The sequence below is a fragment of the Dermochelys coriacea genome, chromosome 27 (genome assembly GCF_009764565.3).
Source record: "Dermochelys coriacea isolate rDerCor1 chromosome 27, rDerCor1.pri.v4, whole genome shotgun sequence".
Classification (NCBI taxonomy): Eukaryota; Metazoa; Chordata; order Testudines; family Dermochelyidae; genus Dermochelys; species Dermochelys coriacea.
This window is the reverse complement of record NC_050094.1, coordinates 8791537-8818667: the sequence shown is the minus strand read 5'-3', so window position 1 is coordinate 8818667 and position 27131 is coordinate 8791537. Positions and strand designations below refer to the sequence as shown.

Genomic DNA, 27131 nt, shown 5'->3' with positions numbered 1-27131 from the left:
AGGAGGGTGAGAAGAGGAAAGGGAAAGAGAAAGAGAATGCAGCAGTAGCGGAGGATGGCGGGAGAGCGAGAGGGGACAGGAGTGTGCGTGGAAGAGATGAGGCAGCAGGATAAAGGAGGGATAAAGGACAGAGGGATGGGAAAAGAGAATGAATAGAAGAGGGAAAGCAGAACTGGAATCCACCTGCTTAACTGGAAAGATAGGATTGCACACACCTTCGTTCCCTTCCAAGGCTACTTGGATCTAGTTTGCGTTAGTTCCCATCCTTGTTTTTAGGGGTTTTTTTCCCTGTTTGTTTTTAAATAGCACCTTCAGAAAATTCACAAGTTGACCCTGGGCAGCAAAAGAACTGAGTTTCTGTCCTGAAAACAACAGTCCTATCTCTATAGCACCAATCGGTCCCTATCGCAGCCTCTCCATGCGTTGGCTTGTGGAGTTTGAAACCACCAAAAAACCAAGAAACGAAAAGGGACCTAGAACTGAAAAACATTAACACAGCAAACGGAAAAAAAGAAAAAAAAAGAAAAGACAAAGTTAGCACCTTTGATTGAAACCTGAAAGCCAAGCCCCCTTCTCCACAGCCTGGTGTCAGTTAAAAAAAAACCCAAAGCAACTTAAAACTACTTGGAAAACACAGTTGAGAGGTAACTTTCCATACAACAATAATATACATTTTGAACATTACATTTTCTCTGCTTTGGGTATTATTATTATTATTATTCATTTTTTCCCTTCATTGTTCACCGACAAAACATTGGATTTGTTTCTAAGCGGATTTTATCTCCCAGCTGTTCTGCTAAAAGCTCTTTCGGTTTAAGAGTCAACGCACCAAATGACAGATCTTGGCTGTTTTCCACACTACTGGGTTTTGCTTAGGAAAACAATTACGACACTTGGATTTGAAGTTTTTCTCATATTTATTTCTTTTGCCACCTGAACAAATGAGAGGAAAAAAAAAAGGTCCATTACACACGATTTTAAGTGCCTTCCTTTCAGTGGTATAAAAAATATATATATAGTAAAGACACCAGCAGGGAGAGATCGGCTGTAGGTTAATTTTGGTATTTTTTTCCAACTCCAGGTTATAAAAAGAGATTTTTGCATTGGTGGGAGAGGAGTAGAAAGGAGCAGGGGAGCAGGGTCTAAACCATTTTGGACTAGCTTAGCATCGCTCTTGTTGCTGCAGAATTTTCAAAGCAGGTTGTTGTGATTTGGGTGTTTTGGTAGGGTTGATTTTGGATGGGATTTTTGTTTTGATTGTGCAAGTAGTGGTCCCAAGATATTACTTAAAAAAACCAATAACCAAACCAACCCCAATCTGTCTTCAGGGATTTAAAAAAAAAATAGAACCATGTCAAGCAAGTGGACCCACTTCCTTCATTTTTTTGAAAAGTCATTTATTTTTGTTTTTTTGGTTTAATGCTTTTTTTTTTAATGGAAACAAAATAGTTTTAGAGATGATGAATAGAAAAAAACACGAATTCAAGTCCATGTGAAATTGTCTCCTTTTTGGCTGTTTTTGATTTTCTTTCCGGGGGGGTTTTAGCTCCGGTTTACAAGAAGCAGACGGGTCCGATGTCAATTCCGAATTCCTGATCTGGCGCGCCAACGTCCATGAGGGCCACGTCAATGACGGGCAGGCGAGAGGTTTTCGTTGTCTTGTATTCGATGACTGTCTTGCCCCAGGTGCCTGTGTGACTCTGTGGGGAAGGGACCAGGAAAAGGAGAATATTAGGGTCGCTGATAGACCAGCTCCTCGAAGCTGCAAAGCTGGCTGCAAGGAACCTCTGCCCAAGCATCGGAGACAGCATTGCACAAGGGGTGGTCTAGTGATTAGGGTAGGGGGCACCTGGGAATTAGGATTCCTAGATTCTCTTCCCAACTCTCAGAGGTTAGAGGGGACCCTGGGAATCAGGACTCCTGATTTCTCTTCCCAGCTCTCAGAGAGTGCAGGGGGCCCTGGGAATCAGGACTCCTGGGTTCTCTTCCCAACTCAGAGGTTAGAAGGGGCCTTGGGAATCAGGACTCCTGGGTTCTGTTGCTGGCTCTGACACTGACTCATGGTGGGATCTAGGGCAAGTCACCTTCCTGAGCCACCATATACGAGCCTGTACCAGCCTAGGGGGCTTACACAGGCTGTAGAGAACTCTGCCAGTCATGTCCATGGCCGGAGAGACTGATTCACAGCTCTGCTCTGCCTCTTGCAGCTGGTAACCCCACATCACCCTCTCCACCCTCTCATTTCAAGGGCCTGGGGAGGCAGGGGTGCACCAGCTCCTGGTACCACTTGTGCTGGCAGAGCCAAAGGCAGTAGGAGACTCACCGTGCAGCCATCCTCAGTGACTCCATAGGTGAAGCGGCTGTTGCCCTCTGCTCTGATCTCGATCTCATTGGAGCCCTGGAGGAGCAGAGCCTTCTTCAGGTTGCCAGTCTCCTGGTCCATGTAGGCCACGCTGTTCTTGCAGTGGTAGGTGATGTTCTGGGAGGCCTCAGTGGACATCAGGCGCAGGAAGGTCAGTTGGATGGCAACATCAGCTGGGTTGGATCCCTCACCACCATATTCGAACTGCAGAGGAGAGAGAGAGAGAGAGAGACCCCCCCGGCAGGAAAGCAATGTTAGTCCTCAGGTCCTTTTCCCCATTCCAAGTCTCCAGATCCAACCCCTTCTCTTCCCACCCTTCCCACCTCACCAGTCCCCTTAGCTCACCTGGAAGCCATCACTCATTGTCTCGCCGAACCAGACGTGCTTCTTCTCCTTGGGGTTCTTGCTGATGTACCAGTTCTTCTGGGCAGTGGTAGCCTGGGTTGGGTAGACGCAAGTCTCGCCAGTCTCCATGTTACAGTAGACCTTGATGGCATCCAGGTTGCAGCCTTGGTTGGGGTCAATCCAGTACTCGCCTGGCGGGGAGAAGAGAAAGACAAGTGAATGGGCAAAGAAAGAAAGAAACGAGAAGGACGAATGAATGAGGAAGGAAAGAGAAGGATGAGTGAATGGGCGAAGAAAGAAAGGAAGGAGATGGATGAGTGAGCTGTAGCTCACGAAAGCTTATGCTCAAATAAATTTGTTAGTCTCTAAGGTGCCACAAGTACTCCTTTTCTTTTAGGGAAAGAAAGAAAGAAACAAGAAGGATGAGTGAATGGGGAAAGAAAGGAAGGAAGGAGAAGGACGAGTGAATGGGCAAAGAAAGAAAGAAGGAAAGAAAGAGTGATGGAGGAAGAAAAGAAGGAAGGAAGGAATTCAGTAGTAATGGAGGAGGAGAGGGAAGAGGCGTGTGAGTTAGTGAGGGTGGCTAAAGGCAGGGCAGGATAAGGGGAGCAAGACAGGCCGCTAAGAGAGGAGATTCTCAATGAGGATGCGCCCAGGATGAGGCTGGAAGCTCACCGCTCTTCCAGTCGTTGTGGCACATCTTCAGGTCGCGGCAGGTACGGGCTGGGTTCTTCCTGGTGCCCTCGGGGCTGCGGATGTTCTCAATCTGCATGCTCAGGCTCTTGAGGGTGGTGTCCACCTCCAGGTCACGATCACGCATCACGTTGGCGTCGTCAGCCCGGTAGTAGCGGCTGTCGGTGTGGGCCTTCTCCTGAGGAGGCTGGGGCAGGAAGCTGAAGTCGAAGCCGCCGCTGGGTGGGCCTGGGGGACCTGGGGGTCCGGGAGGTCCGGGGGGACCCTGTCGGAGGAGGAGAGCAGAGCGAGTTGAAGGCAGGAAGCCCTCTCACCCAGCAGCCAGCAGATCCCAACCGCCTGAGCCCCAGAGGGGGATACGTACAGCAGGACCGACATCACCGGTGCGACCACGTGGACCTGGTGGGCCAATGGGGCCAGGGAGACCATTCAGACCATCTTTGCCAGGGGAACCAGAAGAGCCAGGGGGACCCTGTGAGGAAAAGACAAACACAAAATGAGATCTGTGAGTTTTGGAGAGAGGAAAGTGGGGTGGAGGCGTGTCCAGCTTGAAAGACAGACCGAGGGAGAACATGCCAACTGTCCCATCCTTTCAGTCATGACCCAGTCCACCATCCATTCTTCCACCTCTCTTGTCTGTTCCATCCACCCAGCTCTCTCATCTAGCTTACCTCTGGCTATTCTTATCCGTCTCAGGAATTAATAGAGCACCAGTGACAACAGTACCAAGGACCGAGCTCCACTGGAGATGCACTCAGATCCACTAAAGCCACTGGAATCACTCTGGATTTGCCCAGGTCCAGCTGAGAACAGAACCAGGCCCTGTCCTTGCCATCTGTCTGGGAAGCCCTCGCCACACAGTGAGTGCTGGGCGAACCTTACAGTGACATCTCCTTACAGGCGGTGTGATAGCTACAGGAGGACTTCGATTGTAGAAGTGTCCGTGTCCCCTGGATCATTTTTGTTCCCTTCCCAACATCGCCTCTGTCTGGGACAGGATTTTTTAAGACTGACCCACACTGTGCAGGTTCTCTCTTATTAAGGCACCTCCCTACTAAGGTGGAAGAGTAAAGGGTCAGTAGAAAGCAGCAGGCATCTATCCTGGGTTTCATGTCTCCTTGATAGCAGTAGGCCCATGGTCTACATGCCCAGTGCTTACAGGAGTCTGTGCTGTATGCTCAGAGGCTACACTGATGGTTTTTAAACTACTGGCTACACCATGGTCCATATTCTGCCTCTTGCTGATATCCATGCCACCCCAGATCGGGGATCAGGCAGGATCTGACCTTTAAAAGATGATGCTACCTGTTTTGTTGGACCCTGGTTTGAAAACGGCGCTGTGTATTTCATTCATGAGCTCTCTGCACCCAGCCCGGAATTTCCCAAGGCTTCAGGCCTCTGCACCGGCTGGGCTCATGAAGGTGGCTGTTGGCTTCACTGGGGTGGTACTTACCCTTGGACCAGCGGGACCGGAAGCTCCAGAAGGACCTTGTTCACCAGGAGAACCCTGCCCCAAACAGGAAAGCAAACGTCAGTTCTGCAACGACGCTGCAGCCAGTGCAGAGATGCTAATAAAACCACCGCGTCTATGAGAAACTCCCACTGGGCTCTGATCAGCTAGGCTGCTCCCACGGCTGAAGCTCATGAGAGAGGGCAAACAGTAGGGCAGGTTTGGAGGTTCTAGGGGACAGCTGTTGGCCTGTGTCCTAAGATCAAGGGGCTGAGGCAACAGCAACAGGCTGGACACCTGGCTTTCCCAGCTGCTGCATGGGCGAGGACAGTCGTGAGCTGAAGGTCTAAGGGCAGCCTGAAACTGGGGCAGGCCAAGGCTTGCCCATCTCCCTCATCAGGTGATGGCCTTCACTAGGATTCTCCCATGATTCTCTGGGGCAGTGAGGAAGAGGGTCCATACTCTTCTCTCCAGAGACCTGCTATAGGCTTGTCTCTTGGAGCCGGCTGTATCGGGGACGCGGGAGGCAGCCATACTCACGGGAGGACCAGGTGGACCCTGGAGACCAGAGAATCCTCTGTGACCCTTCAAGCCTCTGTCACCGTGTTCACCAGTTTCACCTTTGTCACCACGGGGACCTTGTGGGCCCTGGAAGAGGAAGCAGAGTCACCACACTGAGTGGCTGGGAAGGATGCCACCCTGCCCCTTGCTCAGCAATGTTATTGCCAAGCCAGTTGCTTTTCCATATCAATAAAAAGCAGAATCTGAACCCATAACTTACAGCAGGACCACGAGCACCAGCAGGGCCAGCGGGGCCAGCGGGACCAGCAGGACCCTAGGAAAGGAAAGAGAGAGAGAGAAAGGCAACGGTTAGAGCATCCACTGGGATCATTAACGTACCCTTGTGTTCATTTCTCTGCATTGTAGTGGGGAGTGCGTCCTGCTGGTTAGAGCAGGGCAGACTGGGAATCAGGACTCCTGGGTCCAAGGCCTGACTCTGAAAAGGAGTATTATCTAGTGGTTAGAGCAGGCAGCTGCTCTGCTTGATCCTGTCTTGATAACTGGGCTAATTATTTCATATCTCCCCAATTCGGTTCCTGGGGTCTATTCCCAGCTGTGGGAATAAGCATTGTCCCCTGGTTAGGGCAGGGAACTGGGAGGCAGGATGCCTGGGTTCTTCTATTCCTAGCTCTGGGGATGAGCATTGGCTGGGGGTTAGGGAAAGGGACTGGGAGCAGGATTCCTGGTTTCTATTCCCAGCTCAGGGCAGGGAGTGGGTTTTATATTTAGGGGAATGTAAAGAAGTGTCACTTACAGTCTCACCACGATCGCCATTCTTGCCAGCGGGACCAACAGGGCCAGGAGCACCAGGGGCACCGGGAGCACCAGGAGGACCAGATGGGCCAGTCTCACCACGGTCACCCTATTTCCGGAGAGGATGAGGAGAGAGGGAAGCAAAGCACCAAGTTAATGTTCGCCTGAAGTTCAACCCCCCACCCCCACACCAATACAAGCCTATTGCCATGACCCTTTGGGGTCCAACTCACCTTGGGACCAGCAGCTCCATCGCGACCAGGAGCACCTTCAGAACCGGGAGAGCCCTGAGGAGAAGCGGAGAGACCCAGTGTTAGGCATGAGCAAGACAGAGAGGCCTTCGGTAAGAAACAGCCAAGGCATGACGAATTAACCAGGAGGCCTGGGACAGCAGCAAGAGATGGGTGAGGACTAGAGATCAAAAGAGAAAGGGGCGGGGAAAGGGACCCATAGGGCTTCCATTTCTCTCTGGAACTGGCTCCTTCTCTGATCCCTCCTGTACTCAGCTCCTTTGGAAACCATCCCGTCCCGGGATCCTGGCTGTTCTCCCATCTCTCGGGCACTGCGCTCCGGGCATTGTCCCATTGTTCACTGGCACCAGCCCCTGCAGGAGGCCAGGGGCAAGGTCTGTCCTACCCTTCAATGGAGCAGACCATTCTGAGTGCTGGCCCAGGGGCATGGAAAGGGTTAATTTCTCCTTGTCTTTAGTGCTGCTCCTGGAGATGGTGGTGGGATCTGGAGCTCCTGATGTCAACAAGTTGCCTCTAGTGACTATCAGCAGGCCTGCAGGATTCCCCCCAGGGGCAGCCAGGAGACTAATCCACCCTGGCTTTTAGCACTTCTTGGCCTTGCCTGTGTTTGGGCAAAGGAGAGTCCTAACAAGACAAGCATGGTGGCAGCTCACCTCACGTCCAGCTTCACCAGGGGGTCCGGCCAAGCCAGGAGGTCCTGCTGGGCCAGGAGGACCACGTTCGCCAGAGGAGCCAGATGGACCTTGTTTGCCAGGTTCGCCCTGGGGAGGAGCAAGAGAGAGACCAGCCCGGGTTAGAGAAGAGGGGGCAGTGCAGCTGAGACCAAAGAACCTGCTCGTGATGGGAGAAGGGTTGAATCCCCTCCCACCGCCACCAAATGATGACACAACCCTATCCCAAACTGGATCCCACTCCCAAGGGCCTCAGAGTTTGGGGCTGGAGTTTTGGCTCCAACATCCTTTCTATAATAATGATAAGATCACAGGTCCCTCCCCACTATTCCTCCTCTCTTATCTCCTGGCAAGAGCAGCTCCCCTGGACAAGGGGGAAGAGTCAAGGACTCCATTCCTTGCATGGAGAGCTCCCATTCACGCCAGCAGTGAAGTGTGCCCAGCTCCTGTCTCTCCCACCCATTCCTTGCCCTGCGAATGCCAAGAGAAGGTCTGAGCCTCAGTGGCTGGGCCGTGAGATCCAATCCTGCTTGGATCCTTTTTGGCCAGGGGCAATGGGCTGAAGCCACAAGCCTCCTTTGAGGTTCGGCTTGAGGGCGTAACGGTTTGGCCTCATACTCACAGATGGGCCAGGGAGACCAGGGAAACCTCTCTCGCCTCTCTGTCCGGGAAGGCCGACGACACCACGCTGTCCAGCAATACCCTGTGGGCCTGGAATACCAGGAGCGCCCTGGAGGAGAAAGAGAGATTCTGGTAAAAAACTCACCCATCTTGCTCCGGGGCACGCGCTCCAATGACACCTGCCAAGGGGCCTGAGGTAGGACTGAACGGGTACTTACAGGGGCACCATCGGCACCAGGGGAGCCCTTCTCACCAGAAGGTCCAGGTGGGCCAGCGGGGCCAGGTTCGCCAGTGCGGCCAGCGGGGCCAGTCTCACCACGGGGTCCCTTGACACCTTCCTTTCCGCTGGGGCCTGGTGGGCCAGGGAGACCAATGTTTCCCTGGGAGAGAGCAGAGAGGTGAGGTCAGGCAGCGAAGCCCAAGACTTTGAGAGGCAACCCTTCTCCAAGGGGTGCTGATTTATGACTGCCAGCCCCCTCAAGCAGAGGGGAGAGAAGGCCTGGCTCCATGCTCCAGCGCCACCATGGGGCAGACAGAGCCACTGCTGGGCTGCAAGTGGTACCAGGCTACCCGGACCATCAGCCCGCTGGAGCCCTCATTACATTCAGAAGCACCATGGAAGCTCTGCGGCAGGGCCTTGGTATGCCTCCTGCCAGCTCCATCGCTCCTCATGCCCCTCAAGGGTCCCGTCTCCTCCCCGTTTGGCTTCCAGGCTGCCCGCTCTTGACGACGACCATCCCCCATCCTCCCCAGCTGCTGGAGGCTGGCAGTCCCATGGCAGATCTCCCACCAGCCTCCCCAGCCCCACCCCTGCCAGCAGGGCTCAGTGCCCAATGCCGTCAGCCCTCTCCCTATGCCACCAGCAAGGGGATCAAAACAAAGATACTTACAGAGGGGCCAGGGGGACCAACTCTTCCAGCAGCACCAGGGAAACCAGTAGCACCCTGCACAAGGTGAGGAGAGAAGGCATAAGTCCCACGGCTCTGTTAGCCACAGATCTGTACTACAAGCACTGCCCAAAACGCTGCCGTGCCCATGGGCTGAGGGTGAGAGTGAGAGTCATCATGGCAAGGTGGAAGGTCAAGGCAGCCCTAAGACGCTGCCTGATCTTCCAGATATATCTTGCCCCTCAGGGCGAAATCCAGCCAGCTCTGGACAAAGAGACATTCTCTGAAGCTCAGGTGGAATTTTAAGTCTCCAGACATATAGTGTTCATGGCTAAAGGGAAGTGGCTTAAATACTCAGCCAGCTGTGGCCCCTGGACTGCAGGGCTGCTTCAACACCATGGCTCGTTGCTCGTTCACGGAGCAGTTTCCCTCCATGCAGAGAATCTTAAGAGGTCCATGAATGCTCGGGACACTACATGACTTTTACTCGGGCAGGTGTATGGCAGGGACATGCTCTCTGAGCTGCAAAAAGACAGCCACATTAAAATGATCTGATTCGTGGGAGAGGGGCATTCGTTCTGTTGCCCCTAGGTTCTGATTTTAATGCTCTAGTCAAATGGAAGCAGAATATTTCTCGACCCAAGGAAAAAGCTGCTCCAACTCCCAGAGGGATGGGAGGAGGGTTTTTTTTGCATTTTGCTACAAACTCAGAAAGCAGAATCCCCCTTTTGGCTCCCAAACTGCCTCTTTCCCAGTGACGGGCGGGGGTGGGCAAAAAGCAGGCCCAGGGCATAGGCTGTGCTGGAAAGGTGGATTCTCACATGCTCCAGCTGGGGCGGGGTGGGAAAGCAACCTTCAGCCAAATTTTGGTGGGATAAGGCGAATCAGAAGAGGAGTGAAAACTGCCCCATGCAAACTGGAGAGCGATCCCATGGGGGACTCACCAGCTGATTGTCAGCCCAAGCCAATCTGTAACTGGCCAAGAGCTCAGGCATTTCTCCCCAGCACCCCACTGCCTGTGTATCAAGGTGCACGGCCATTGTTGCTAAGAGAGGGACATTTTGCAAGGTGGCTCCCATCCCTGGCAGCCCAGAGGCTGAGCACCAAGGTGGAGGAAATACTCACAGGGGGTCCTGCGCTACCACGAGCACCTTTGGGTCCGGGAGCACCAACAGCACCCTGCAAGAGAGGAAGGAGCAGGACATCAGAGGTGGGAACGGAACACTGGCCGAACGGGGAGGGATCGGGGCAGTGGAGAGTCACTTACAGCGGGGCCAGGAGCACCAGTGGGTCCAGCAGGGCCTGGGGCACCGGCATCACCCTTAGCGCCAGCATCACCAGTTTCACCTTTAGCACCAGGCTGGCCGTCAGCACCCTGTAGAGGAGAGCAGAGCGGAGGGTGAGGGGCAGCGTCCCTGCAGGGAGCTCGTGGAGGTAGGAGTGGACAGTGGCAGGGGAATGGTCCTTCTTAGAACAAACGCGGGCTCAGGAGACTAGGCTGTCATGATGGGGAAAACCCCATTGAGCCCACATGGGAGCCAGAGGATCACAGGACGTAGGACTGGTCCTGTTCCCCATCAGAGGCCTGGTGTAGGACAACCTGGTGACTCCACGGGCCAGGGCTGAGTCCCATCTCCGTACGCATGGACAGCGCTCCCAGTATCGCAACGGTAGGATTGCTTCCGTCCCAGAGCCCTGCTGCATGGGATTACCCCCGTAGCCCGCCCCACTGAATACCATCCTCCCGAGGGAGGTCTGGATAAGGGGAGGAGTCACTGGGGCTAGTGAGGACCACCTCTTAACCATCATACTTACAGGGGGGCCAGCGAATCCAGCGGGACCAGGTGGGCCGGGCTCACCGCGATCTCCCTGGAAGAGAAGGAACCAAGAGAGACGGGGTCAGGGAGGAGAGAGAGGGGTTGATCTTTGCCTCTGAAGCCGATCAGAGAGGAACGGTACTTACGGGAGCACCACGAGCACCAGTGGGACCAGCAGGGCCGGAGGGACCAGCTTCACCCTGCGCAAGGAGAGAAGAGGGAGGAGGTTAAGGCTCGGGCCTGGCAAACCATGGCTCTTCGGAGGCACCTCTGGGGCGAGGCAGGCTAGTTCGGGGGTCACTCGTGAGATGTGGGGAGAGCGAGAAGATGCCTCCTCACTGGAAATGGGGGATACGGATGCAGAAACCCCCCTAGACACAGCCCTGACTGGGCAGGCCGGGGCTGTAGGAAGCATTCCCGGGGGAAGCTGATGAAGCTCCATGCTCTCACTGGGTAGATCTAGAGGCACCTCTGCATCGAATGATCAGCTGGGGCCTTCCTCTCTATCTCCCAGGAAACAAACCGGGTCAAGAGCTGCTGGGCATAAAGGGCACTGGCCTTTGCACAAATGCCAGGGGCCCGAGGTACCAGCTCAGGTGCCCAAGAGGATAACAGAGTCACTGCCCTGCTCCTTCCAAGGGGACAGGGAAAGGGGACAGGGCGATCCTTACCTTATCACCAGGAGCACCAGCTGGGCCGGGGGGACCAATGGGGCCAGTCAGACCTCTTGGGCCATCTTTGCCGGGAGATCCATCAGCACCCTTGGGACCTCCGTCACCCTGGGGAGAGAGGGAAAGGCAAGGTTACCTTGTGGTTACGGAACACGGAACGGGGTGGGGGCTTGTGCCAGCTCTGGGGTGCGTGTGTGTGTGTGTGTCCGCACACGTACAATGCACCTCTGTGAGTGTCTCCGTGTTGTCCCCCTGCTTCTCTTCATGTCACGGTGACTCACCCCATGGAAACCCACCTGCTTTCCTGCTTCCCCACCCACATCCTCACCCTCTGTTTATCTGCCCTGCACTGGAAGACCTTCATGCCAAGTGTCCGGGCCATTAGCCAGTCAGCTTGGCCAATGGAAAAAGACAGTGCAGCCTCCAAGTGCTGGCCATGTCAGCTCTCCAAGCCATTCAAGCTGGTGGATAAGACCTCTTCCAAGGGCATAACTAGGCCACGTGGAGCAGAGACCCCAGCAGTGTGCTGGGCAAGAACCAGGGCACTTTGGTGGACTCCTGGAGAGACACACACATGGCAAGGCCCGGAAATTCCTTGGTTTGGGTGGGGGTTGGGGTTTGCTTTGGTCTAAAGCAACTGTTGGACGAGGGCATCTAAGCCTTGAAGTGGCTCAGGCACCTGGCCTAGATAGACTCCCCAAGAGCAGAGAGGAGAGGCGGAGGAGGTGGGGGACGGAGCTGGAGCAGAGAGATGAAAGAGGAGCGGAGGGGGACGAGATGGAAGGGAAAGGGGGACAGAGAAAGGCAAGGAAGGAGGGGACACAGGGAGAGCTGGAGAAGAAGAGGGACACAAGGAGGTGGAGAAGAGAGAAGGCCGGAGAAGAGTGGAGAGGGGAAATGAGGTGTCACAGGCTGAGCATGAGCAGAGAGATCTGAGGCATGGCCTCCATGGTGAAGACTGAGGTCACTTTGCTGGTGCGCCTTCGGGGGGCTCATACGTACTCTGTCACCCCTGGCTCCAGGCAGACCAGCAGCACCACGTTCGCCGGGCATTCCCTGCAGACCGGGAGGACCTTGGTTTCCGGGAGCACCAGGAGCGCCAGCATCACCCTAAAGCCCCACAGGCCAGAGCAGGGGGGAAAAAGAGAGTTGGGGTTAGAAACAGAGCTACTTCCTCATCACAGCAAAAGCCGGAGAGCTACTTCCGGAGAGCTGCCACCCGTCCCCCATTCTCCGGTGCCAGGAGGTTGCCCCTGGAGCCAAGCAAGACTAGGCCATGAGTGCTGCCCAGGCCAAATGGGGCCTCCTGGGTCTTGGGCAGAGAGAGGAGAATCCTACAGCAGTCGCAGGACTGGGGCTAACTCCATGGAGGAAGATGGAGTCCCCACTTCCTGCTTTGCACCTGGTTCGAGACAGCTGCTGGCTGGCTGGACACCGAGCCTCAGCCCTCTCCAAAGCAGGAGGAGTTGCATATCCCGTTCCAGAGCCTGCTTCCCCTGGACACGTCAGAGGCACTGATTTTCCCCTGGTTTCCCCTCCCATTTCTAGCTGAGCCTCCTTTGCCCATCATGGCGGAAGGAGGAGGAGGAGGAGAGAGATAGGTACATACCTTAGCACCATCGTTACCAGGAGCACCGTTACTACCACGTGGACCCTGTGGACCGGATGGACCTTGGACACCACGCTCGCCGGGGAAACCTCTCTCACCCTAGAGGAGGGAGGAGAGAGAACCGAAACTGGTTACAGCACCATCCAGAGGGGCAGCATGCAAGAGAGATGGAAGGGTTAGAGATTGCTTATAGCAGAGAAAGTGAATCGCAACTTACTCTTGCACCAGCTGGACCGGGGGCACCAGAGTCTCCGGGGGCACCCTGTCACGGGAGAGAAAGAGAAAGCAGAATTAGGGCTGAGGGCTTGGAAAGGGGCATGCTACTTGCTGGAGAAGCCCAGATGTTGCCACTGAACTGGCTGAGGTGGAGTAGTGAGTGGCCGGGAGGGGGGACATCTGCTTCAACACCCTCCATAACTAAGCACCAAGCTCCATCCTCATCAGGGCCAGACTCTGCCTCTGTCTTTCCACCACTGGAATTTTGCATGGATTATCCCAGTTAGAGATGGGAGATGGTCCTGGAGTACCGGGACTCCTCCCAAGCAAAGCCAGGGCATGGTCTCACCCATCAGAGGATGCGTCAGTTGTTACATTGAAACTACACTGGCTCTTAGCCTAAAGGCTGGTCTTGGGCCCCCGGGCTGGATATCTGGACTGAATACAGAGACAATCCCAAGCGGCCAAACTGAGATCTGGATCCAGAGTGCAATGCCCGCCACGTCCCCAGCCCCAGTTTATAGGTGTTCAGATGCACGGCTGGGGCCCATGTCCACACAAAAGGCTTTTGGAGAAGAGGTTGGAGGCCTGGACTGAATGAGTTTCATGGTTGCTGTGGCCTCTGAGATGAGTTCTGGGGCCGGTAGAAGGTCTGACGGCGGCCAAGGCCCTGTCTGCAGGCAGCTCTCCTCATTCATTGGCTAAGGGGGAATCTGATGAGTTTCATCACTTTGGACGTACGTCCAGCCTTGGAGGAACTTCTCCGGCTGGGGGTGGGGGAAATGGGGCAGGAGCTCTATGGAAGTGAGAACGGCCATGAAAGGCACTGAGAGAAGATGAGGGGCAGGCAAGCAAGGGAATGGGCTCCAGGGGACAGGATCTGTTATGGAGGCACCTCTCCTTAGCTTCTGACACTAAGCGGAGCTCTTCTCCTTCTTTTAGTAAACCTCACCTACCACCATGGTTTCCTGGCACTTACCTGCTCACCAGGCTTGCCAGATTCACCAGCTGGACCAGCAGGACCAGGCAGACCCTGGGAGGGGAAGAAAAAAACCCAAGAGTTGAGACTTCCTGGGGGAAGGGGTGTGTGTGAGAAAAATGGAACAAAATATGATTGATCAGGAGGGATTTTTTCCCCGTGTGGGTCTTTAATGGAACACTCCTCACCTGGAATCCAGGAGAACCTGAAGGCCCTTGTTCACCTCTCTCTCCAGCAGGACCCTGAAAGAGGAGGGGAGAAAGTCAGGAGGGATCCAGTGGGGTTCGGAGCAGTATGCTCCCCGACAACCCAGCACAGAGGGCAGGAGCGAGAAAGGGTTCATACTCACAGCTGCGCCAGGAGGTCCCTGAGCACCAGCTTCCCCATCTTTGCCAGGAGCACCCTGGGGGGAGAGGAGGAAGAGGTTAAAAAGAGCTCAGCGCAAATGCTGAATGAGTCTCAGAAGGGAGCAGGGCATGAGCGTCGGGGAAGGTGTGGCGACCCTACAAGGTTCAGAAGCAGAAAATCTCAGGGGGCTTCAAAAGTTGCCCTCATGGGTTATGTAGTTAACCTGTGGAACTCATTGCCCCAAGGTATTAGTAATGAGGAGAAAAGGGCATAAGGGATATAAATTCTGCCCCAGAAATCCAGGGAATAAGAAATTCTGTGGTGTAGGAAGAACCAGCCACCATAGTCATGTCATCCCAATGCAGAAGTTTTTATATGTTCCACTGAATCTTGTGGTGGTAGGCCAGAGCCCAGATATTGGCTAGATGAATCATAGAATATCAGGGTTGGAAGGGACCTCAGGAGGTCATCTAGTCCAACCCCCTGCTCAAAGCAGGACCAATCCCCAATTTTTGCCCCAGATCCCTAAATGGCTCACAACCCTGGGTTTAGCAGACCAATGCTCAAACCACTGAGCTATCCCTCCCGCCAGTCTGGACCCCAGTCTGCTCTGCTGCAGAAAGCCCTATACTATATAGGTCCGTTTTACTGTCATGGTAAATTCTCTCTTTCTCATCTTGAAGGAAAGAGGCCTCAGGCTGGCAAACTCTCAGCTAGACCCAGCCCTGGCTGCAAGAGACAGATTGTTAGGGGCCATCAGTACCAAGGAAAATACGTACAACAGCGCCAACGAGTCCGGGAACGCCTCTTTCGCCAGGTTTGCCGGGCTCGCCCTGAGAAAGGAAACAAAATGGCTTCAGTGAAGGAACGCGGTACGCCCCGGGAACAAGCAGCGAAGGGCTATCGGGGACGATTGGCTCTTGTATGGCCCTAGGATGCAGCCACAGGAGGGCCCGAAAGGCGCCATGACAGGAAGCAGTAAATCATAGAATATGAGGGTTGGAAGGGCCTCAGGAGGTATCTAGTCCAACCCCCTGCTCAAAGCAAGACCAATCCCCAATTTTGGCCCCAGATTCTTAAATGGCCCCCTCAAGGATTGAACTCACAACCCTTGGTTTAGCAGGCCGCAGGGCTGGCCCTGTGGTAGTTCTAGTGATGCTCTAGGTTGCCCCCCATGACCGCCCCAGCTCTGTCTTTCCTTGTCATCTCCCCTCCCCATGGTAGGATGTCTCCTGGGCCGCCTGTCTCTGCCTGTAGATAACCCCTGAGGGAAAGGTTCCCAGAGTGTCCCCTCCCCATAATGCCCCTCTTTAAAAAATGGTACCCAAAGTGGCCGCTTATCCCTTGTGCTTTGTATGCAACCACTCCCGGGCGGCAGCCAGGGTGACAGGAAGTCCTCAAGGTGGCCATTTTGACACGTCCCTATCACTGGGCCAGGCGACAGTATAGGAAGGGCGCAAGTTGATACTCACAGCAGCACCTTTAGGTCCAGGGAAACCCATCACACCAGCCTGACCTCTGGCACCAGGTGGGCCTGCGGGTCCGGGGCGACCATCTTGACCAGCGGGACCCTAGTGTGGAGGATGCAAAGGCACAGTTCAGAGGAGGCCGTTGTGAGCCACGGGAGAGGAGGAGGAGAAGGAGGAGGAAGGGCGTTGATAAACCACGACTTACAGTGGGGCCGGTCTTGCCATCGGGACCGGGGCTACCTGGGCTTCCAGTCAGACCCTGAAAAGGAAGAAGAGCTGGGTTAGCCATGGGGCATCCGGCCTCCTTTGCTGTGCCCGAGGGGTTGGTGGCCGGGGCCAGAACATGGTAGGATGTGGTAGGCGAGGGCGGGCAGGGCAGCCGATGGGGCGCTGCAGGGGGTGGATGTGGGGTGGCCTAAAACACCCTCCTTCCAGAACGGAGGAAGAGGGCAGTTGCTCTAAGCCGGGTGCCCCCAGAGCACTGGCCCCAGAAGAGGCCGGGGGCAGGGGGTGGGCAGAGAGTTCACCTTGAGATGGCGCTTGGTAGAAATAGTTTCAAGGTTCGGTGGGACTCCCCGGGCAGCCCCTCCATCCCACTCAGAACCATTGCCCGGCTCCTCCCCGCTCTTACCTTGGCACCGGGCAGACCAGGCTCGCCAGGACGTCCAGATTCACCGGGAGATCCTTTGGGACCAGCAGGGCCAGGGGAGCCACGTTCACCAGCGGGACCCTAGGGTGGGGAGGGAAGCAGGAGAGAGAGGTCACACACTGCAGTGGAAACCCGGATCGCTTCTTCTCGCGGGCACGGCCTGATGAGCCAGCAGGGACCCACCGTGTCACGTGACAGAGGAGGGTGACTAAATGGCACCAAGTGGGCACTGGACGGGCACTGAAAGGGCTTTGCCAGGGCTGGCCACAAAGAAATCACTGGGCTATGCCATGGGGTGAATAACCCTAGCAAAAGGGCCATCCTAGCATATGTACCATGTGGAGACAAGCCAATTCCCACCTCCAAATCCAGAACGCGGGATGTAAAGAAAGGGGATGGGGCCAGGGAGCGGCTGGGTAATAAACCCGATTCCACAGGGCAGAATGCACCGCTCCCAGAAAGTCCCCCTGACTTCCCCTTCCATATGCTTTAGCTGCTCCCAAGCCCCTTGCAAAAGATGCCCAGGTGGAAGCCTGGCTCCGAGTCCTTTGTGTATTTCAGTGTGGCGGGCATCTGAGCCTCTTCTGTCTCTCTCACATTAGGAGGGAGCAAACGACCGGAGACTAGCACCTACCTTAGGACCAGAAATGCCATCAGAGCCAGGGAAACCGCGGCTTCCGGGAGCACCCTGTGACGGGACACAAGAGAAACCAGGGAGGTAAATGCCCATGCAGCCAGCAAGTGAAACAGGGAGAAGGTCTGAATGGAAAGGGAGCTTCACAGAACCCCCCATCCGAATTCCCCTCCCCTCCTGGGATTGCCGTAAGTAGGAACGGGCCCTAGCTGCCAACCTTGGGGGTGAAAATTTCAGGGGGATGGGGACTCCAGGAGGTTGGTTGGGTTTGGGATGGTGATGGGGCCGGACGGCACGTTCAGATCCCACTCTGATCGGGGTCTGACCTCCCCCCAGAACCTGGGCGTGTGCCAGGCTGGGATTTCAAGTCAGGCCCCTTATGTGGCCAGTCACAACATTCAGATCTGGATTTGGTTCTGGGTCCAGATCTGAATTTCCCATCCCAAGATTCGGGAGGTGTTTGGATCACTGAGAACGTAGGTCGGGACCCTTCTGTGTCCGAGAGACAGCGCTCCAGGTCTGACCAGAGGACAGCACCATGCCAATGAGCATGAGCTCCAGGGGAAACACAGCTGCTACCTACACGTTCGCCAGCAGGGCCGGGCAGACCAGCAGGGCCGGGCTCACCACGGGATCCTCTCTTGCCTTCTTCACCAGATGGACCGGGGGGGCCTTGGACACCAACAGGACCCTAGAGAGCGCAAGCAAGTCAGAGTGGTGAGTGTCTGCCTATGGCTAGCAAACCAGACTGTAGCCAAAGCTCCTAGCAGCCCCCGCGGGGCTGGTACTTACAGGTTCTCCCTTGGCACCAGCATCTCCCTTGTTGCCTGGAGCACCGGGTTCACCCTGAAGGTAGAAGGAAAGAGAAACGAATTCATATCAGACGTCTCCCTGCATGAACAAGGGCTTAATGCTGCCTGCCATCCATGTTGCACCCTCAACCCCTTTTTGGCTCCAGGAGGAATGGCAGATACAAAAGGCTCGGCCCCGTGAAGGGACAGAGACCTTCGATATTCTGGAGGGGAACTGTGCTGGCTGTTCCCAGGTCAGAGGATCCCTGTGCCAGGGTGGAGGAGAAACGTCTCCAGCAGAGACAGGTGGCTGATAAGGCACAGAGGGGTGTAGGGAGGTACTTGCAGCTGCAGAGCTGCAAAGGTGAAGGCTCTTGAACTGCAAGTGGCAATGCCACAAGGACAGTCAGAGAAGGAGCCAAGGGAGGGGATGTGCTGGCGCTGGGGTCAATTCACAAAGCATGATGGGCTCCCTCCAGGCCTGGTGCATCCCTGCCTAGCCCTGGACGGGAAAGAAGGCCAATCTAATTCAGCGGCGACGGGGAAGGAGGAAGGACACTTACACTGTTACCCTTGGGACCAGGAGCACCGCTGGGACCCTGGGGTCCGGAGGGGCCACGAGCACCAGGGAAGCCAGGAGCGCCAGCAATGCCAGGAGCGCCCTATGGGAGGCAGAAGAGATGGTGAGGCAGCTGGGAAAAACTGGCTCCCAATAGCCGACCGGCTACAGAGGACAGAGGGGCAGGAGACGGCTACTTACAGTTGCACCTTTGGCACCAGGTTGACCGTCGCTACCAGGGTTGCCCTAGAGAGAGAAGACAAGAGGAGGGTTATCACCAGAGACAACAGGGCAACGGGCAAGAGCCGGGAGGGGTCGTGCAGTTCCACTCACAGCAGGGCCGGCAGCGCCAGCGGGGCCGGGGGCACCGGGCTCACCACGGGCGCCCTGTGGGCCTTCACCACCACGACTGCCTTGGGGACCAGTTTCACCCTAGAGCACAAGAGAGGAGAGAAAGACCAGTGAGCACAGTGACTGCTGGGAGACACCCCCACACCCACGCTCCGCGGAAGCCATTTGCCCTCAGGCCTGACCGGGCTCTGACTGGAACTGAATGTCTTGCTGCCCCGATGGACCCACAAGGATCCTGACCCACACTTTGGTGAGGGTTATGGGGCCTGGCCATCTGGACAGTATATTTGAACTATGATGAAACCTCAAGATGAAAACTAGGATCAGCTTCCATCCAAGCCGGCTGCGGGGAAAGCTCCTGCCGCAGCGATGGCGGGGTGCCCCCCCCCGGTGAAGAGGGGATCATGTCCTTACCTTAACACCAACAGCGCCAGGGAAGCCAGGGGGACCAGCGGGGCCAACTGGACCCTAGGTGAGAAGGAAGTGGGTTAGAAAGTGATAGCAAGGAACCTCCGGGGCTGGTGGGTTCTCATCACAGCAGCCATCTTGGCTTTGGCCAGAGATCTGGGCTGTGTTTTGACCTGGGTGGGAACAGAGGCCAGAGGGAGGAAACCTTCCCATCCGGGCATTGGCCAGCTCCTGAGCGGGGAGTTATGCTGGTGCCACCCTTGGGGCTCAAGCCAGCAAAGCTCCAGGAGGAGAGCGATCTGGAGGTCGCTACGGCCAGTGCCTCTGTGGCCGTGCCACCCAACAGCCAGGGCCCCGCAGCTGAACCATCTCATCTCAGGGCAGTGTGAGGTGAAAATACTTACTGTGGGACCAGCAGCACCTGGAGCACCGTCGTTACCACGAGCGCCCTGCCGGGAAAAGAGGAGAGACACACTGGTTACAGACAGGTTGGCACAAGACCCAGAAGCTGTGAGATGAGGAGTATGCTGCACATTGGAGCCATCCCAGCGGGCGTGGCCCAGAGGGGTACCACCGGAGGGGATGCTTCAATGTGCCCGCAGCCCAGCAATGCAGCACCAATACTCACAGCGGGGCCAGATGGACCAGGGCGGCCTCTCTCGCCGGGAAGACCACGGGGCCCCTAGAAAGGAGGAGAGACGTGAGTTCATCTCGAGACGCCACCATCATCATCTACACCCTGCCCTCTCCCCCAGCTCTCCCACCCCTGCCATGCTCCCCAAACCCTGTGGGGCTTCATGCTGGTAAATCTGCCCCCTTTGCTCTCTAGTCCATTGGAAAACCAAGCGCTCCGGAGAGCCAGCTCGACCCTCCCCACAACCTCAATTCTTGCTGCTCCCATAAGCTGAATGCCTGCCCCCCTCACCACCTCCTAGTCAAGACTCTTGCTGTCAATGGGAAGCAGAAAGGCGTGACAAACTACTCACTATTTGTCCGGGAGCTCCGTTCTCACCAGGGCTACCAGGCTCACCCTAGAAGGAAGACAAAGCCAGAGTCAACAGCTGGTTCCCAAAGGGGACGAGGAAACTTTTAAGGGAACAGAGAGGGCCAACGCGCCTCATGGCAGAGGGACCTTACCTTGGGGCCAGATGGACCGGTATCACCCTTAGCGCCGTCAAGACCGCTGAAACCCTGGAAGGAAGGGGAAACAGAAACACAAGTGTCTAGTGATGAGGGTCAGGAGAAGGCACTGTCGTCCCAGGTGGAGGCATGCCTGAAAATCATCTGGCTTTGCAACGGTCCCTCACAATGTGCCTGGGGGCAGGAAGGGGGTAAGGCCCCATCTGTTTGCCAGCTGAGTGGCATGAGAAGTGGGGAATTCCTCCAAGAGGTGGCGTGGACAAGGGGCTCCATCAGACCTCTCCTGGTAGAAAGGAACTTCCAGGATCGCCTTGCGATGCGGCCAGCTGGGGGCACTGTGGGGCCAGCTCAGATACTGCTTATGTTTCCACCGGGGCCAAGGGCTGGTGAGAGTGTGCACGCTCAGACAGCTGCATCTCCAGGACTTTGGAGCGGTAGGGGGACACCTTTCCTTTTCCTTTTCCTTTTCCAAGTGTAAATAACTAGGGAATCAACTTACTCTGTGACCCTTCATGCCTGGCAGGCCAGCAGTTCCGGGCAGACCACGGGCACCCTGGGGAAAGGAAAATAAATGATTTAGAGACAAGGACACCAGTGACACCCCACATCAAGCCAGTTACTGCAGAGGGGAATCCACCACCCCAGGCAAGGTTGAACACTTGGGGCATCCATGGTCATGACCATCTCTTGCTGTGATCATGACTCCTAGCCATTGACAGTGGTCAGCTTTAGTCAGGACTGGAGCCAAAGCTTTCTAGAGCCAACCATATTCCCCAGTGAATGGCTGTCATGTGAAGTAAGCTAAAGCCACACAGTGAGACCAAGAGGTTTCGGGCACATTTCCCAGCCAGTGCTTTTCAGCCATGTCACAATGATGATGCTGGTCAAAGATAAAAACCCACCCTAACCTAAATGCTATGGGGGGAACCAGACAGAAGGGACATCTCACCTGAGGGCCAGGAGCACCACGGTCGCCAGGACGTCCGGGCTTTCCAGCTTCACCCTTGGAGAATGAAGAAGAGATGGAGTCAGGTCAGTAGCCCACACAGCTCGTTTGCAGCAGGAACCAATCAGATGCTAAATGCACCGGGAAAAGGGACCTAATTCTTCGCAAAACCCTATCTGGGGAGAGGTCCTGTTTTCTTTTCTCTCGGTTTTTCAAGGCATCATGGAATCCAAAGCCCCACCTGGCTCCTTCTGCTTGCAAGGAAGGCCATGTACCCAACAGGCTTAGCACAGCTATCAATATCTGGCTAGCAAGCAAGGCTATCCCCTGCATTTTGGGGGACAGGGAACTTCTCTACAGGGACTTTTGATCTTGAAGGACACTTACATCATCTCCGTTCTTGCCAGGTGGACCAGCTGGACCACGGGGACCCATGGGACCCTAGAACAGGCAGAAGAAACGTGTGTTAATATTCTGTGACTGGGCAAGACGTTCCCATTGCCACCCTCCACTAGCCATTCACCCAACAGGACTGGGCCTGGTTCTTGGCTTGGCTAGAGAAATCCCGTCCCCCGATGAAGTCTTTTCCGCAAAGTTAGGCCAGGCTTTGCATCAGCTGCCCCCAAGCAGCAGAAGAGGGAAGGTGCAAGGAATTGTCCCGGGCTGTGGCCGGGAGATTCAGTGTGCAACCCATCCCGTTACAAAAATGAAGAGTGAGAAGATGATTGACCATGACTTACAGAAGCCCCAGGCTCTCCAGGCTCACCGGGAGGACCTTGGAAACCTTGAGGACCCTAGAAGAGTAGGAGGAGAAGATGGGTTAGAAAACGAACATAACAGCATCCAGCTTGCTCACGAATCAGTCCGATTTCCCTCCGCTGCTGGCAATGGCTGCCTTGCACGGAGCATCCGTGTCCATCACACTCCATGGTGCGAGGTATCTATCGCCGACCACCAGGAGGGAGCCAAGCCCACTCTACTCCCCCGCCCCAGGCAACTCCCCTTCCCTTCGCTGAGAAGGTTTCTGGGAGATGAGGAGCCTGAAAGGGCACCGGTGGTAGCTTGTTCCCAAAGGGGGCAGTTACAAGGTGCTGGCTGAGGGTTCAAACGGGCCATGTTTTCTTGACAGGGAAGATGTGAGGTACTTACAGGAGAACCGGGAGGGCCAGGGAGACCGCGGGGACCAGCTGGGCCCTGGAAATGAAGAGGAGAGAGAAAATAATAAGTCAGGTGAGGAGATGAGCTGGAGCAGTTGCCATGTTGCCCAGGCCTGGCCTCCCCTCCATCTCAGTTTTCGGTGACCTCCTCTTTTCCAGCAGGCCCCTCTCTTCCCTCGCCACCCGCAGCCGCCTGGCTCGGGGCTGACTCTCCCCGGCACGGACCCTGCCGCCTCTTGCTGATCTTTTACTACCTCTCCCCTCCCCTTGTGGATGGAGCCCCTGGTGACCCCTTGAGGTCCCGATCCATGGAGCCACCTACGAAGAAGTTCTACTTGGGAAAGAGAGCAGGCCCCAGATCTCAAGCTGTCCTAAGATTAAGGCAAATTCAAGTATCCCTTGCCGATCCTGAGTAATCAGGGTGAAGCTGCTCTAGGAAAACATCAGCCCCGACCAGCTGGTGGTTATGTGCCTGCCCCCTGGAAGATATCTGCTGCCCCCCCCTGCTCCGCCTGACTGATGCAGCTGGCCTGGTGCGTTCTAAAGCCAAGCTAGGCCAAGCTAGCTCCTATCTTTCCTGCTATGTAACTCCCACTCCACTCCCTCCCCTCCTTTCTCCCTAATGTCTTCTTCTGTTTCAGTCCTAGCCATCAGGCCGGCCCCAGCCCCTCAAGGAAGACACTGGACACTCACCATAGGGCCGGGCATGGACAGGCCGCCAACGGATTTTTCGTCATAGCCGTAAGACATTTGAGGTGCGAAGTTCTGCAGGAGAAAGAAAGAAGGGAAAGCCGGTGTGAAAATACTGCACTGCATTCATCCCGTGCCGGGGAAGAACTGAGCGAATGATTGGAACCCAACTCACTCCGCCAAGGCCTGGAGGTCCTGGGGGGCCTGGGGGTCCAGGAAGACCAGGCTGTCCGGGAATGCCATCTCTACCAGGTGGGCCTGGGGGTCCCTGCGAAAGAAGAGGAGAGAACTCAGAGGTTAGTACTGCAGTAGTGTCATCCGGGCATGAGACAAGGCAGGGTAACAGGACTCGGTTGCAAATGTCCACGGTTTAAAAGTTTTCTGGACAATTTTGAAATTCTTTAACACATCCATGGAAGTCTTTCCCCCTCCCTCATCCCCACTTCCTGACTAAACTCCAGCGCTCAATAGCCAAAGCATGGCTGGAGAGACCTACCCTGTCTCCTCTGGGGCCGGGTTCTCCTCTGGGACCCTGGAGGGGAGAAGAAAGAGGGGTGTTTAGAGAATTAGCATGGAGAGAAAAGACCCTTCAGAAAACCACAGGGAATAGGATTGTGTAGGAAGACTATGGAGAGTCATTACCTCTACTCCAGTGGCTTCTGGGTAGACAGGAGAGGCTGCAGGGAGAAGGACAAGGGGTCATTTAAAAGGGGCAAGTCATGTGCTTATCTAAAACCCACCCCCATGCTGCACCCTGCCCATGGAAGCCAACCCAGCTGCCCTGGTATAAATGACAGCAAAACGCCCCCCCTTGCTGTACCTACTTAAGTAACATGGCTGGCAGAAAGATGCTCAAATGTTCTACCTGCAAAAGACCTGCATGTCTAACTCTCGGCCTGTCACCCTGCCCGTGATGCATGCTAAGGAGAGGTCATAATTGAGTCCACCACAGCTTATACTGGTCCACTGGGCACCACTTCCAAGAAATAATCAGTCCCGTTTGAAATGTTTCTTTAGAAAGAAATGCCCTAGAAGCTCAAAGGAGAGGCGCAGGCTTGCTATGTCTTATCCGTGGCACCACAGCTAGGGGTTCTAGCTTTACCAGGGGTGAGGATGAAGGTATCAGGTCTCCGGGATAGGCTCTGCTGATCTCCTGGTCTCCAATCCCCCTCCCTGTCTCTGCATGTGTAGGAGGAGCTGATTGTATCTGGTGCCAGCATACCCTGGTTCCTAGCACCTTATATCAGGCTAGATAGACAGACAGAGCATGCACATGAGCGTCAGTCAGTACCCTTTCTGTCAGGGCAGATGGGGCAGCATTCTCCAAAGGGGATCTCAGCGTTGGGGCAGTTCAAGGTGTCTTCGCAGATCACCTCATCACACAGGATGTTGCCGTTGTCGCACACGCAGATCTGGCAGGGTTCAGGTTTCCACACATCTTTGTTGCTGTATGTTAGTCCGTCCTGTATGCAGTTTACAGATGGAACTAGAGAGACAACGAGAAACGGGAGCGGGGGTGTCGGGAGCGAAAGAACTGAATCAGGACCCAGCCCAGAAGCTGTAGGCGAGGAACCCCCAAGCCAGGGACAAAGAGGCTGATTGGACTCGATTGCTTTTTTATCCAAAGGTTTTTTTCTTTCCACTCCAGTTCCCGCAACACAGGCCTCCCTTCCCCCCCCCCTTCTCCTGGAACCTTAAAACACTCATCTGCTTCTCATCAGCTCAGCTCCATGACATAGGAAACATGCCAACACCACAATAACTATTTCCAGTGTCTTTGGAATTTAAACAAAACCTGCGGCCAATTGTTACATCCAACTGTAACCTCAGCTTGCTGGAGCCTAGGCCAAGCCAAATAAAAATGCAAAGTCTCCTAAAGGGAAGAGAGCTGGACTAGGAGGGGGTGGTGGAAGGAGGGAGGCAGGGGTCCAGAGACAAGGGGTTCTGTGGAGGGGCAAGGAGGAGGAGTGAAGTGTTTTCTGTCTGTTGCTTTGGGAAATGGGATCAAGTGAAAATGGTTTGGGTGAGGAGGCGAACGAGAGCGGGGGGGATGCAAAGCCAGGCAGGCCGGGTTGTAAATAGATTCAGGATATGACACATTCAGGCAGGCGAGGCCGGGAGGTGGTGGCGATGGATCGGACCCAGGAAAGCAGGAGGTGGGCTTAATAAAGAGAAGCATCCCGTGATGGGGAATAAAAGCAGGCCAGCTGTTTTTCTTAGCATGGAATTGTTTTCACGCAAGTTTCAGGTTTGGTAAAATCTCGGCATCATTTGCCCGCAGCGGGGAGACCAACGGGATAAACCCTCCTCGCGTGTGAAATCCTGTAGGGCGGGATCACGGTTGACAGGCCAGATGTTTCTACTCTGTCATCCCCAAATTCTCATGTCTAGTTTAAATTATTGCTGGCTGAGTCCCTGGGAGCCAGCGGTTTTGCAACAGGAAAGTGCTGTGTTGACACCCGCCCGGGATGGAACGGGGGTGCAGTCAGTCACTCCGCCTGTAGGTGGCAGGCCAACCCTAGGTATAAATCCTGCAACAGGATCTCATTAGGGGTGTTACTCCTAGCATGGGGGGCCGGAGGGAGAGAGTTTGCTCAGCAAACCTATTCGACTGTTGACCCCGGAAATATAGCCCCTTTAGTGAGCACAGTCTAGCCCCAGGGCTCCCCATGGGCCCCAGGGGGCGGTGATGCAGTCCACAGAGGGCTTTGCAGGAGCAAGGCCAGGTGATGGCCGCCAGAGGTCGCCATGGGACACTCCCCCTTCACACCCCCACACCATGAAACTTCACTGCAGAAACATGAATCCAGTTCCTTAGCAGCCAGGAGGTTTTGTCTGTGAAGTGATGTCTAGACTCCTACGCGTTACAGGCTTCTAAAACATTTCCCTTATGAATCATCTGAGACTTTTCTAATGCTTTCCTGATGGCTTTTGCAGGTCAGAAAACTCCAGCCCTGGGCTCGCTCCCCGCTCCCTTCACTTTCCAAGGCACACAATGGCTTTTCCATAACTGGCTTCCCCCCTCCCCAGCCAGCCTTATCTTCCCTCCCATGACAACCCCTCCTAGAGGCTGATTGTGCTGCTCCCCCCCCCCCACGGCCCCCAAACTTGGCAAGGAATCTCAGGGCTTCTAATTGATCCAACTTGTCTGCCCGCCAGAGGCATGTTTGAAAGAGACACAGACCATATGAACACGCCCAGTTCCCTTCTGCAGCTGGTTAACTTTGCTTGTGGAAGGGGATGTTTTCCACACCGAGCAGCTTCAGGAGGGGAAGAACGAACATCAACAAATGCTTGATTTGTCCACTCCCACTTTATGAGCAACACATTCAATCCCCTTCTGACCTCTCCCGATCACACCACCCCACCAACACACAATTCCAAATGCTCTGTAAAGGTTGAGAAATTCTTGCCAGCACCCCCACCCCATTTGAAGACACACAACCCTTTAAAAAACAACATTTCTCCCCATCTCCCTAACCTGATCTTGCAAATGCAATTTCCTAACTAGAAAAGCGTGCAAAATTCCCATCCAACTCATGCAAAGCAGTAGGGTTTGCAATCCCACTCACGAATGTTAACAGACTTTTTCTTTGTAGCCCAGTCCAACTTTGCAGCCCTCTTGCCCCAAAGCGCAATGTTACATTCCCCCCTGCGCGTAAGCAAAGCTATTTAAAGAGAAAAGGCACTTAAGTCGATCTCTGTTTCTCATACAGAAAGTTAGCGAGAAAGTTTTTACTTACTGTCTTCTTCTTCTTGACCTTTGGTGAGTAGTACAGTCGCTGCTATCAACAGCAGTAACCGAGAATCCACAAAGCTGAACATGTCTAAATATTAGACATGTAGACTCTTTGGGCCCCTTTGTTCTGTTTTAGAGTCCAGTCATACAGGGATGATCTGACTATGTAGTTCCAATCCAGACCCCAGCAGAAACCTCCTACTGACTCTCCAAGAGCTTAGGTTCCCTTTTTATATGATCCAGCATCCCAGAGAGGTGGGTCCCAACTTAACTTGCCTCTCAGTGCAGAGGGGAGCTTGGACCAACCCCTTAGCCAATCAGAGGAGCTCAGCTCACATAGTCCCAGGTGGGGACACACACACAC

The 27131-nt window shown here is 54.9% G+C and overlaps 1 protein-coding gene across 1 annotated transcript; it reads right to left on the bottom strand.

The window, feature by feature from the left end:
• Positions 1 to 287: 287 nt before the first annotated feature.
• On the bottom strand, positions 288 to 27031 carry COL1A1 (collagen type I alpha 1 chain). Its single transcript, XM_038385327.2, has 51 exons — positions 26772 to 27031; positions 24320 to 24514; positions 23671 to 23705; positions 23525 to 23560; positions 23204 to 23296; positions 23032 to 23103; positions 22331 to 22375; positions 21922 to 21975; positions 21569 to 21622; positions 21185 to 21238; positions 20735 to 20788; positions 20233 to 20286; positions 20082 to 20126; positions 19724 to 19777; positions 19500 to 19544; positions 19102 to 19155; positions 18670 to 18768; positions 18538 to 18582; positions 18341 to 18439; positions 17779 to 17832; positions 17570 to 17677; positions 16987 to 17040; positions 16335 to 16433; positions 15909 to 15962; positions 15707 to 15805; positions 15014 to 15067; positions 14236 to 14289; positions 14075 to 14128; positions 13887 to 13940; positions 12909 to 12953; positions 12692 to 12790; positions 12085 to 12192; positions 11083 to 11190; positions 10558 to 10611; positions 10410 to 10463; positions 9862 to 9969; positions 9720 to 9773; positions 8598 to 8651; positions 7926 to 8087; positions 7709 to 7816; positions 7069 to 7176; positions 6398 to 6451; positions 6166 to 6273; positions 5632 to 5685; positions 5391 to 5498; positions 4854 to 4907; positions 3765 to 3872; positions 3383 to 3665; positions 2708 to 2898; positions 2324 to 2566; positions 288 to 1700 (listed from the first exon to the last, which is right to left on the bottom strand). The coding sequence occupies exons 1-51, from the start codon at positions 26851 to 26853 to the stop codon at positions 1554 to 1556; spliced, it is 4365 nt and encodes a 1454-aa protein (XP_038241255.1). The 5' UTR covers positions 26854 to 27031; the 3' UTR covers positions 288 to 1553.
• Between the last annotated feature and the right edge of the window lie 100 nt (positions 27032 to 27131).